The sequence below is a fragment of the Callorhinchus milii genome, unplaced genomic scaffold (assembly GCF_018977255.1).
Source record: "Callorhinchus milii isolate IMCB2004 unplaced genomic scaffold, IMCB_Cmil_1.0 Scaffold8, whole genome shotgun sequence".
Taxonomy (NCBI): domain Eukaryota; kingdom Metazoa; phylum Chordata; class Chondrichthyes; order Chimaeriformes; family Callorhinchidae; genus Callorhinchus; species Callorhinchus milii.
The window spans coordinates 21002699-21016331 of record NW_024704749.1 but is presented as its reverse complement, the minus strand read 5'-3'; the positions used below and the strand labels follow the sequence as shown (position 1 = coordinate 21016331).

Here is a 13633-nt window from a genome sequence, read left to right as displayed (position 1 = left end):
TACACAGTCATTACATTTGACAACGAATTCTTTGAGACATTTAGCTGTATCAAATGCAAGATGGCTGTTTATTCCCAGCCTGACTGGGGAACATTGTGAAACAGTAAAGGCTGTTAAATGATATTCGCTATTACTCAGAAAGACGCTCAGCTGAGGTGCCGTATTGTCTCATTTGCTCTGCTGCAAGTTCAGATTGGCCCCGTGTATTCTTCAGCTCCCAGCTATTTACATGTAAAACATTTCCCCCTGTAATTACAGAGACCTTAATAGCAGCCTTGATATCTCTCTCTGCAATGACTGAGGATTAATATCAAACACAGGCCAAGCGTGGATGTCAGGTCATGCATTCATGAAAATGAGTTCCACCTGTTGAATACATTATGGCTGCGGCCAGCTTTTTTTGTTAGCGATGGAAGAAGCTTCAGAGGGATCCTCTATTGCCAAAACCAGCCCCTCATTAAGGAGAATAACTTCCACTCTGTTGCCACACAGATGCCATTGGACTCAAAGAAGTCAACTGCTCCTAAAAACAAAGCAGGCAAAAGAATTGCCTTTGTTTTGGAAGCTGTTTTTCCCTTCTTGTTGAATAAAAATTTCCAATTTAACTGTGATGTTTAAGAATTTTATAAATACTCAGTCAATTCACTTTACAAAATATTCCGCGAATTGCTTTGAGACATCTTGACGACGTGATAAGGCGCTACGTCAAATGCAAGGATTATTATTATTATTACTTTCCACGATATTTATTTATTTTAAGATAACCGTTGAGGCTGAGGCCGGGTGGTATTCCAGGGCCTTCTGGCTGTTGAGATGCACAAGTGTGTGTGGCCTTGTCAGGATGCTGGGCATGTTGTGTCACCATCACTTCAGGTCTCATTGATTCCACTCTGTCAAGGCTTGGGCAGCTGAAACATTAGATGACACATCCACAAGTGCAAGATAGGGGTTTTCTTTCTTTTTCTCTCTCTAAAATATAAAGCAACAATTGCAACACACGACAGTGCCTACTGTTACAGAGGCATCTGAGCAGAGAAACTGCACTGACTCACTGACAGATGTTCGTGTGTTGAAAAGCGAAACATTGGAAATTTTATTATTCGGTGAGTGCCACTTAACAATCGCTGCACAACGCATGGATTCCATTCTAAATGAAGGAAAAAAGCAACTCCCAGCGATCTGTTTGCTTAGGCGAATATAGAGGACATCTGCTATTCAAAGGAAAACCTGAGAATTATTTATTTCACCCAGGCAGGTGGAGACATTTTATTTTACGTAAACTTGTTTTTCTCTAACTTGCTATACCTTTCTGGCCAGTGCACTGCAAGATCCTATGGGTGCAGGGGTAAGAGCAGGGGGAATGGGTTTGGAGTCGATCGCACATCAGTAGGTCACAGGTCCTAGTCTGTGTGGTAATCCATGCATTTGGTATATCTCCTTATCGCTTCTTCGAGACGTCTCGAAGCGTTTCACAGAAGAAACTGTAAAGTGAATTGATTGGATATATTGTGGGTGAAACGGAGCAGCCGTGTCTCCCACAAACAGTCGTGGATTGGGCGACCAAATTATTATAGTTTTTTAATCAACTAATTATTTTTTCAAGGGCTTATTAGTTCAGGAAAAGCGATCCGTCAATCCACTAACAATCCAACTTCTTGCTAGGTAAACATAGGCGTGTGGAGTAAGAAAACTTGCCTAACGTTTTGCCCTGCCCGGGATTCAAACCCAAGTCCTCTCGCTTGTGAGGCAGGCGCTCTAAACCAATACACTTCAGGATTCTTTACAAGAAACCACTTCTAATTTCTATCCACATGTCCAACACTGAAACAAGAATCTTTTGGCCCAGGTTTGCTTTACTGAAGCGAGGAAGGAGGTTTAAGAACAAAAGTATTTTCATGCAACCATTATTAGAACACATAGACCCTTTGCAGATTGTTTGCAGTCCATCCAGCTTTGCCTCGTTCTTGGATTGTCGACACTATCAAGCTTTGTAACTTCATTTAAAAGAAAATCCCGCGATGGATCAAGTTAAAGTCAATAGATAATGTTTTCCAGTGGAGAGGATATTTCAGAAGAGTTTTTCGGAGCCCTGTGCTTCCCACCGTGCCATCTGTATCACACAAGCAGAGCTGTGCCTCTCCGTAAGTAAGGTTACTGTGTTGTGTTATTCTAATGGAGAATGCAAAAGCAGTCACAGACCTCCTTCAGCAGAGATGTTTCAGAGAGGACCCAAAAGAGAATATAAATGTGTTGAGGAAAGTTAGCCTGAAACAAAACTTTCAAGTTTGGCAGAGGTTTAGGCTTGCGAAGGGCAAGTTTATGACAGACCCCAGGAAGTCAATTCTTCACACAGAGGGGAATCAACAGCTGGAACGGTTGCTTGGAAGATGTGTTAGCGTCCAGGTCAGGACTCATTCAAGAAACAGCTTGCTGCTGTAATGAAAGAGGGGTAGATGGGTAATCAGGAAGGATGAGATCAAATAGGACGAACGGCCTTCTTCATCCAAACCTCTCTTGTGATCTTTTGAATTGTCCCATTATGAGTAGCATTTGGAATAAATAATACATTGATATTAATGGATCCAGATGATGTGAAAAATTAAGACTCCTTTCCATGGTTCTCTACATTCCCAGAACTCTTAATGTTTAACATTCAGCACCGAATAGAACTGATTTACAGATGTTTCTGGTGCAGTTTGAAAGAAAAGGTTAATCGCTTCACCAATGTATTGTAAGTGGCAAGGCAAGGTTTGCAAGAATGTTTTGAACACGTCTCCAGTGAAGTGAATAATTTAACTTGAATAACAAACTTCTTTCTTCCCAGTAGCCCGTATACCCTCCCTTCTCCTTCAGAAATTGTTTTCTTTCAACGTAGACTCAGACAAACACACACACACACACACATAAGAGTTATGGTTGACATCTACAGAATAGTAATCTTTTGGTGGCGGGTTTGGACAAGTTGCGGTTTGTTTTTCAATGAACTCGTTTAGACATTCTCCCTCCTAAAAAAGAGGCAATTAATCTGAGCAGGAAAACACCTAATTACAGTGCCCTCATTAGTAGCTATAAAAATTAGCAAGAATAACTGTTGAAGCAACAAAGTTAACGGCCCATTCTAAAGGAGGTGATTTATAGACACAGAGGCGATATGTTTTAGTGACCTGTGCGTGCATCTGTGCACAGTCCTTGCCCTGTTATTGAGCTCCAGGGTGGAAGAAAGACATGGTATAGAGCTTTGCTGCAATTTGATTTCCAGCTCTCCGAGGCACAAGCAAAGCGGACGCAGTTGCAGTTAAAGAAATTAACCTCATAAGTAAGTCAAACGAGGTGCCACAACACAGATGATTTCAATACACAACAGCCATACACAAATAGCTTGCCTTGAGTTTAAAGGAATCAGTCAGGGAGCACTGACTACGTCATACTCATCTGGAATAAAAGGCAGTGGGAAGGGAGTTTCAAAGTAGGAATGCAATAAGTTCAGGTGATATTATGTTACTCTAAGCATCTGGTCTTGATATAAATAATCAGGCGTTCCCATTGCTATCACACATTCCTACGGTTTGTGCCAACGTGCTTGCTTTAAGGATATCATGAGATGTAGCGTGTGATGCCTCCTGACCCCCCCTCCCCACTTCCCCAGACCCAGATAATAAGAGAAGGTTTCAAGTAGAGCTCTGGGACGTCGTTGGCCTTTCATACTGTGGGTGGCAGCTTGCATAAAGCAGTTTTTCATCGCCAACATTACAATCGAATAAGACATTGTGTGTATGTGGGGGTGTGTGTGTGTGCAACTTTACACTTCCAATTTTCACTTGAATTGTAAGGCAATGTGGATTCAATAAAATCATTGATTCATTCCCATTGCCTCTTTGATCCTGACATCATCCGCAAGAATACGCCTACAAAATAGTCACTGCACTTGACAGTAAAGCTCCCTTGGGCACAAAATTGGGCAACGCTGAAAATCTCACCCCCTCTCTATACATATATTTTTGCATAGAACCTCTCTGCATATATTTTTCACCCACAAAATAGTCAATCCACTTTACAAGATCTTCTGCGAAGCGCTTCGAGAAGTCTCACCGACGTGATCAGACACTATATCAAATGCAAGGATTGCTATCATTATGTCTTTAAAACTGTGTTTGTCGCCACTGAAATAGTTACAGGAAACGAAACATCTAATATTTAGAATTGAAGTGTGAATTGGAAGATATGTCTAGAAGTTCTTCCTCTGTCTCACAAACAATTACATTTGCTTCTGATGTATTGTGTTTCTTTCTATTGCCAGAATCTGCTTCCTGTGAGCGTCACAGCTGACTGACTGTGACCTCTACCTTCCTTTGTGCACCTCAGAGCACAGACTGCCACGAGCCCTGTGACCACACCTCGGGCTGAGTGTAGGCCCCCTGCCGCTTGCACATTGCCAGGGTCAGGACTATCTGTCAGCAGCTTCCTGACCCTCCAGCCAACAAAGACCACACCTGGAAGAACTGCAATGGGAAACCATTTGCCCTGAGCACGATCTCTCTCTCTCTCTCAAGCCGTCTGACTTTGTGGAGACACTGTGACCGCAAATTTCCTCGCTCAGCACTCTGAGACGCCGTCCGGGGTGAAGGGCGTCGGATAAATGCAAAATATTCATCCATAAAATATAGTCAGTTCACTTTACAGTATATACTGTGAAGCGCTTTGAGACATCTCGAAGATGTGATAAGGCGCTAAATCAAATGCAAGTATTATTATAAGTTGTTGTCATATATGTATATTTTTAAAAAATCAAAAATATGTACTTTCACCAATACTTTCCTTGAGGCTTTTAAAGCCTTTCCTTCTGCCAGACTTCCAGGGGAAAATAAGTAAGAGCTCTAGAGGCCAAGCAAACAACCACTTGCACCGTTTAACTCAAACTCAGGCACACATTTCAACCCACATTTATCCTTCAAGACCATTTGGTCTTCAAATTTAAGATTGCACAGAACTGCAAGAAATTCAATTTAGCCATAAATTGGAAGCCGCGGTTCTTAAAGAGAACTGGTTTCTAAACTCAGGCCGAATTGAAGAATTTTTCACAAATCTATGCGATTGTAACGCATGGAAAGAGAAGGGATTTTCCCCTGGTATCCTTGCTAACAATCCCATAAATAAAATTCGGTCATTCACTTGGAGTAAGGAAACTTGTGGAGTAAGGAACCTTGCCCAAGGTTTCGCCCTGCTGGGAATCAAACCCAGGTCTCTCGCTTATGAGGCGAGTGCTCTAACCACTGAGCACCGAATCAATTCACTTAAGACCCTTACAGGCAAACACAAGTCTCATCGCACCAGTCCGGGTCAGATTTAAACTCCCTCTGTTAAAATTAGAGCACGGCGTATGAAAGAAAAGCTTTACCAAACAGGATTCATATTTTTGTCTCTAAATAATTCTTGCTATTAAAATCAATCGATGCGACCACAGCTCTGTGCAAATATTTCATCTGGATTCGGTTATGTTTGGAATAGTTGACATTTTTCAGTAATAAATCATAAAATTGATTTGTAGCTAAGTTTTATTAGCTGGGGAAATTACATGCATTGGCTAAAAAAAAAAATTGTAACCTGAACAAAGTTTGGCTCATTCAGCGAAGCAGCAATACTGCACACGATGGTAATTACTGAGCCAGATATTATTTTGAAAAAAGAATGATCCCTGACCCAAGGAATGCCCCTGGCTCTGAAATTTGGATCGCTCCCAAAAGGTACAGAACAATGTAAACTTCTCAATGCATTTTAGCATATACAGAACCTGCAAGTAACATGTAACTCACACTGCATCATTATTCAAGAATGCTTGGAAACTTTCAACTCAAAAGATTTGTTTAATGAAAATGTTTGATTAATATTTCTAATGGCTTTTAATGACACCTACAACAGTAATCTGATCGGTTCCACCAATATTAATAATATAGATATGGAAAATGATAGTGGTAACAATGCCAATATAACCAGGAAAAAAATGATACCAATAAATTTTTAATAATATTTGGTAATATTCTCTGTGCATCCACCAACAGAGGTTAAACGAACTAACATCTCCCTCGATTTTGTAACCCAACAAATCTAGGACAAAGGTCTTTAGCAAAGATAGGACAAAGGTATGGAGAACCTTTGCTGCGTTTCGCCCACAAAATATACGTTCAACTCACTTTACAGTATATTCCGTGAAGCGATTTGAGACGTCTTGAAGATGTGATAAGGCACTATACCAAATGCAAGGATTAATATTATTATAACCTGGGATTCAAACCAGAATGCTGTGGCCTTGTTCTTTTTAAGACAGGAAGAAATGTTTTGCAAAGCATCACATTAACAGTCCCTTAAGGCAATTCGGCAAAAATAATTCATTAGAAATTGGAGGACTGAGTTGATCAACAGAGAATGGTTTCCATTTTATATCCAACAAGCTTCTGAATGGAAACATTCACCCAATTCTGTTCCAAAAGCTAAAACTACAGAGCATGCCAGCCATACCTGGAACCCACTGTACATATTTCTATCTTCAGCAAGAGGTGGTACAATTTGGAAAGGGATTGGGGGAGGAGGGGGAAGAGAAAACAATTTCAGCAACAAGAAGAAAGATTAAATAACATTTTTATTTCTCATGAAGGTATTTATAAGGATATCTGTGGTACAGTTGACAAGGTATTTTATCATCCGTACAGTTTTGTCACAGTCAGCATTGTTAAATTCACCAATCTCTTGGATAAGCACCAAGTCTTCAGCCTTCACCAGGACCAAAAGAAGAGCTTGCTGCCATATTTGGAAGGCTTCAAGTCCCCTTCAATGGGTAGATTGGGCTCCGGTCTTGGCCTTGAGCAGAAGACATTCTCCGGGACAGGCCTGTCTGTCTTCACTTTTGTGACCTGTGAAGTACACCGTAAGCATATCAGAACAGAGAAAAATACTCCAAGCTGTGCAAGTCACGGTTACACATCTGACACACATCAGTGCAGCTGATTTAACTGGAGATTGAATCAAGTCAAATAGTTTTTCATGCCGCCAAAAAATGCAAAGTTATTGCAACCCAATCTTGGTTAATACATTTATCAGACCGAATTGTACTAAAGATCGGTAAACATCAAATTCCTGCATTCAATCCGAAACTATTGTAATTTGCTGTTGAAATCACTGTGCGGATAGGAGACAATTCAGTTAAAATTTGCAAAAAAATAAAACTTATCTGTTGCTCAGCTGCACATTTCTCTCCCACTTTTTTTTCTTGAAATCTATAGCTTATAAGCTCAATATCACAATTTCTATATATCGGTATTGGTTAACCTCAGCCTTGAATGATAGCCATTTCCTTCTGTAGCTCGAACCTCAAGTCGTGCAGCCACTAGCCAGGACTTTCATAGAAGATTTCCTGCTCGTTCTGTCCTTCATAACAAAATGCAACTTCCTAGACTTGGGCCGGTGGTTCTTGTGCGCTCTATTTCGTGAGCACATTTCAGCAGCTGGCAGCAAGTGAGACATTTTGCAAATATGTAAAAGGATCCCTTTGTAACGATAGAGTTGCATTCCAGAACCTTTGCTGTTTCACTTGCATGATCTCTTTACTCTGATTACCTATATAAGCACGTAATGTACAAAGCCACACTTTCCATTAAAGACAGCAATCACTTAGCGTGAACTAGAAACATCCTCCATTTGGATGCAATGGTCAATGCATCTGTGATTACGTTTTGGCTGAAATTTTTTCTTCTCTCAGACCAGACATCCTATCCTTTTCATTCAGTATCACGAAGGCTTGGATGGACCATTAGCTACATACTAATCTGTAACGGGAAGGGAAACTTGTTTTTTTTAAAATTCCAGCAGTACTACAAAGTAATTTTGAACACGGTTCATTGCCAGCGCATTAACCTTCAGAGTACTGAATGTTCTTTATAACTTCCAAAATACACAATTCATTAGAAAATCTACCATACATTTTCTGTACAGTTTAAACTTAGAACGAGAGACGTGTATAAAACATTCCATGTATAGCTAGCTGTATGAAACATGATCCCAAATTGCTTCTGTTGGATTTACTATACACCTCGAAGTACTGAATATTTGTGGGTATATAAGCACATTATAAAATAATCCATAGTGGATTATCAGAAGGTTAGCAACACATCAGATGAAAATTACTTCTCCAATCTTTTTTATAAAGTTTAGTTACATAGTTTTAGATTAAACAAGTCTAATTATGAACCACTTGGGAAGTCTAGAAAATAAGTTCGCACACACGTCCAACAGATACACACAGGATTGTTTTACAATATGTACATCAGCTAAGGATGTGGGAGCATTTCACACTAGATCCTCAGAAAGGAACTGACCGAGTATACAAATCATCTTTCACACTCTTTAGTATTTCTGGATTCTGAAATAGACATATTGCAAAATAACTGAATTAGATTGAGACTAGCAATAGTATTTAATTTTAATTTTTTTTGCATTTACAGAATATTTAATGTGTGTAAACACACGTGCGTGCGCTCACACACAACCCTGGGCTTTGGAGAGGGGGCCAGGGTGAAAAGAGACGATGAAGAAACAAAGGTCAGGTTTTCCTGCTCCCAGTTACTCTGCACTGACCCTCTGTTGGATTCAAATGTGTGGACTTTGTCTAATGGCAGGATTGGGTGGCTGCTGTAGCTGAACAGTCTGTTGACAATCAGCGTCCAGGCTAGCACATGAGGAAGCAACACTTGTGCAAGGTACTAAGTGACACGAAAGCACTTGTATCCTAGCTTCAGGAGAAAATTCTCGGGGCTGAGGAATAATCACATTTGTACAGTCTACAGAAGGTTAAACATAACGAAAATCTTTACAATGAAAACTTAAATAGTAACGTTAAGCAAATGGGACGAACAAAAAAGCCTTGGCGTGGAGCCCACAATAAATACAGAACTTTTTTTTCTCACAACTATTAAACCTGGGTTCACATCCCAGGAGGAAAATACTGGCAGAGGGTACTTGAAAATGCCAGAATATGTACAGCTGGATGACTGCTAAATTGTCTGAAGAAGCCTGCAGTAAGATGTGTACGAAGTCTGCTGGCAAAAAGCCACTGTGTCAGCCAACGTAACGGAGAACAACTGAAGGATAAATTCCTCACAAGTTTCAACTTACATACTTAACCACGTTAACCTGCAGGATTTTTGGTGCAGATAGGCCACTATTTTTTTTAAAAAAACATGATACAGCAGAATAGATAAGGAGATGGAGAGCATACATAGAATGCTCGTCAGTGAATAGTTATCAGGAACAGTTTTGCTTAAATTGTACAAGTGGGCCAATGGCAGTTATAAGATATATAGGTTTAACCCACACTTTGTGGTATAACTGGCCTATTTGGAGTACTACAGCAAGACTATTTGATTTAGTTTGATGCGAAATATTGCAGGCCTCAAGTTATCATCGATCATAACAGAACCTCCCTCTGTGCTTGCTATAGTCCTCTAAGGAGAAACAACTCCGCAGTTCTGTGGTTCTCAGGCAGTATTTGAGGTTTCTACTCTACCTTGGAGAGTTCTCCTAGCTCAGGTCGAACCCAGCCCAGCTTGTCTAACACACAGTTATCAAAAACTGCCTGTTGCTTGCGGCACCGGCGAAGTTCTTGCAGGTTGTCATAATCAAGGCAGGTCCAATATTCGGTGAAAGGCTCAGCACAGTTGCTCTTTATTTTCCTATGTGAGAAAAAACATTTGGTACTTTTAGAAATTCAGCTCCCCCGATGACATAAATTAAATTTAGAAAGATCATGCAAAGTGCTTCAACAGTAAACACAGTAACGATAATAAACGGCACAAGGCAATAGTTTACAGTAAAATTGCAAAACCGCATAATTTTATGTTCTTCTTCATAAAAACAGTTCCAAGAAAGTTTATCTGTCCCAAACAGCATTAAAAACTTGGCAAATATTTTTGCAGGGAAGATGGACTGGGAATTGCAATATGTTACACATGGTGCAGAGTTTTTTGAGGGGCTTTTTACAAAATTTTATGAGCCACTATAAAGCTTTAGAAATGAACTACAAAAAAAATGCACAACTCAAATGATAATGCAAATTACACACGATGACCACAAGAAACTGATTCAGAGAGCTGAACAAACCGCTCTACTGCAGCCCTGTTTAAGGGTTTGCAAGTACAAACATTAGAAAGTACAAATCTCATGACGACACAACAGTGCCCTCCATTGCCTCTTATCTTTATTATATCATTATTGGAAAAGATCCAAAAAAGTTGTACACACAAAAACACAGATATGCCACCTAATGAGCAGTGATGGACCCCAATAAGTGCACAGACCTCGCTTTATAACATTCAATTACAACTTAGTGTTATTGCATGTTGAACTATTTAAGGCATGTTGCATTAATAATGTAGATTTCAATTTAAATGAAGATCACCAATTGATCAATCCATCTCCAAAATCTATTGTCAGCAGCATTCAATGTGTGCAAAACACTTTCATGCAATTTTTGTAATGCATTCACTAAATATCTGAATTGTGTACACCCGAAAAAGCTGAGGTGGTAGAAATGACTCATATAGGTTTTACTCTACAACCATTAATCATTCAGACACAAGTTTCCCTCCCCCGATCTTTAAGTTAAGTCGTCTTTTAAATACAATGATATGAAACCTGAGCAGCAGTTCTTAGGTTCTGATATGTAGCTTAGACACTTGAGGTCAGAATATTCTCATTCCTCAGTTTCATAGGAATCTGTTTAAGACACTTTATTTACAAATACACAACTTCATTTTTAAATCCTGAAAATGTTAAACGCATCGACAACTGCCAAAATCATTTTAACGATTCAACTGTAAAACCATATGGCAAACAATAAGTGCGCCAAAAATTCTGGCAAAAGCATCAAGGCTAGTTTGATAAAAGTTGCAAGGGAATTGTTTTGTGTCATACATTAAGTCAGTTAAGAATTTTGACACTGTATAGTTTCTTGAAAAATATGTAGCTTTTTAATGATCCACCTCTCAATTATACTAATTGTTCCTAATCGTTATCAGCTTCTTCACTACAAAGAAACTGTAACTTTCCATACAATCTGGCACAAAAGCACATTGGCTCCTGAAGCTGTATGCAAGAGCCAAGTACTTGCACAAACTTTAAAACAGAATGATACAGATAAAAGGAGAAGAAACTTTGCAACTTAGCACTGCACCTTATCTGAACGGATCTGCTACTGATGTTTTAGGTTTGTTTCCTTGAGTGAATTGAGATCATTTAGTTTCTGAAATTAACAATGAACTAATAAATGCACCAGTCAGCTGCAAAGCACCAACCTAGCTTGATATTCTCATTGATACCTATAACATGAGTGACCCCAGATTAAAACTAAATTCACTGATGTTTATTTGGTCAGCAAGTGAAGATACACATTTAGGCACTTTTCTGTGCCTGTTACAATCTGAGTGACATTACTCATAACAGTTTTCGTGCACTAAGCAAATATTTCAGTATAAACCTTTTTTTAAAAATTGCTAAAATTTGCAACTAAAACTGCATTTTCAGCTATTTAAAAAATAACTACCGTCTAGCACCTATCCAGCAGAGAAGAGGACATGTTTGCACTGCCAAGTCTCACTGATAATAATTCTTACATTTCATATAATGAGAATTATGTCATAAATGTCTCAAAGCACTTCAAAGTTTCTGTGTGGTGACAGTGTCTTTGTAGGCAAACATACATGATGAGCCAGACAGGTGCTGCAGAGCTGCCTAGTTTTACCAGACACATCGGTTCAGAGCCAACTCCAGCCTGGAGAAATACAATAATAATCCTTGCAATGTGATGAATGGTCACAATAGCACAAAACGCTTCACGGCTAATTATTGTCAAGTGTAGGCTAAAGCGATTTCCACAGAACAAGGTCCCATAAACTGTCATGAAGTGAATAATCAATTTATCTGTAGGATTGTTGACCAGGAGAAGTCCTGGGACACCCTCCTATACACTGTATAAGTGTAAATTGTATTGTGTGTCATTGGACCTTTCTTTTTCAAAAAAAATGGGCAGACAGCATGGGTTTAACATCTAACTGGACGGGCAACATTTCCAACAATTCAGCACTACCCCCCCCCCTCCTAGCTTGGACTATGAGCTGAGTCCCTACGTGGAGTCCTGTAGCTCAGTGGTTAGAGCACTCGCTTTGCAAGTGAGAGACCTGAGTTCAATTCCAGGCAGAGGGCGAAACCTTGGGCAAGTTTCCTTACTCCACACAGAGCCTAATAATAGTCCCTCCAAAACCAAAAACAATAATAAATTTGTCATTTTCAATCCACGACTGTTTGTGGGACATTGCTGTGCGCAATTGGCTGCCGCGTTCGCCCACAAATATACAGTCAATACACTTTACAGTGTGTTCTGTGAAGTGCTTTGGGATGTCCTCCCGACGTGAAGAGCGCTATATCAAATGCAAGGATTATTATTATTATTATTACTTTGTGGGGTTGAACCCACAACCTTCTGAGCCAGAAGCCAGAGCGCTACCAAGCAACCACAACAAATTACATTTATATAGCGTCTTTTACATTGGGAGGACCTCCCAAAGCGCAGGACAGTCAGGGATTTAGACCCGAGTCGCGGGTTATTATGATAATCCTTGCATTTGACGTAACGCTTTACCAGTTCTTCGAGACGTCTCAAAGCGCTTCACGGGATCAGCTGTAAAGTGAATTGACCGTAGGTCCATGTAGTTTGTGGGCGAAACGAGGGTTGGGATCAGAAGGGATTGGGTGGGTGGGTGGGTGGGGGGAAGGGAGGGTGGGGTGAGGGTGGGTGACCTAAGGTGGGGTCGAAGAGGAGGGTCTTGAACTGGGCCGTGATAAGTAGGCATGGCCAGGGTGGGGGAGGGGAGGGGTGGGCAAGGCCAGGGTGGGGTAGGGGAGGGGTGGGCAAGGCCAGGGTGGGGGAGGGGAGGGGTGGGCAAGGTGACACCTTATGGACACCGTTGAGGGCAGCCCCCCCACCCCAAAGCTCCAGGCCTGACCGGAACTGAGGTACCTGAAGAAGTCCAGGGCGCACTCGTTGACCTGCCTGCCTTCCTGGAGGCATTTCCGCGGGTCCTTCTCCTCCCAGCGGCACAGCATGAACTCCTTGTTGGCGCGGTCGCACTGCGAGCCCAGGTGGTGAGCGGCCGCCTTCAGCACCGACGACGTCACGTTCACCTCCTGCACGTTCAGCTGCTGGAAGGTCGGCAGCTGGAGCTCGGGCTCGGCCGCAGCCACCGTCGGCGTCATGGTTTGCCTCACTGGGAAGGGATGGCGGCGGCGGCGGCGGCGGGTGGGGGGGGGAGAGGCGGAAAAATCGAGCGCGGCCGAAGCGGCGACAACCCCACAACAACAAGCTCAGGCCCAAAGGCACCGGCAGAAGGTCAGCGCACTGCGCCTGCGCGCGCGCGCACGCACGCACGCACGCGCGACCTAACGTGCTGGCGCCTCGCTTACCCGCCCGCCCCGCCCTCCTCGCGCTGATTGGTCACTTTGAAGGCGGCCGGCGGGCCTTCCGGCGTCTGATTGGTGCCCGGAGACGTCCATCGACGCAGCCGCGCCGAGCGCGTTGGGTTCCGTCTCGGGC

The 13633-nt window shown here is 41.6% G+C and overlaps 1 protein-coding gene across 1 annotated transcript; it reads right to left on the bottom strand.

Annotated features, from left to right (window-relative positions):
- Positions 1–6618: 6618 nt before the first annotated feature.
- ndufa8 (NADH:ubiquinone oxidoreductase subunit A8) lies at positions 6619–13416 on the bottom strand. Its single transcript, NM_001292209.1, is given in 3 exon segments — positions 6619–6905; positions 9554–9719; positions 13061–13416. Coding segments are annotated over 3 exon segments (540 nt in total). The 5' UTR covers positions 13297–13416; the 3' UTR covers positions 6619–6767.
- Positions 13417–13633: the final 217 nt, after the last annotated feature.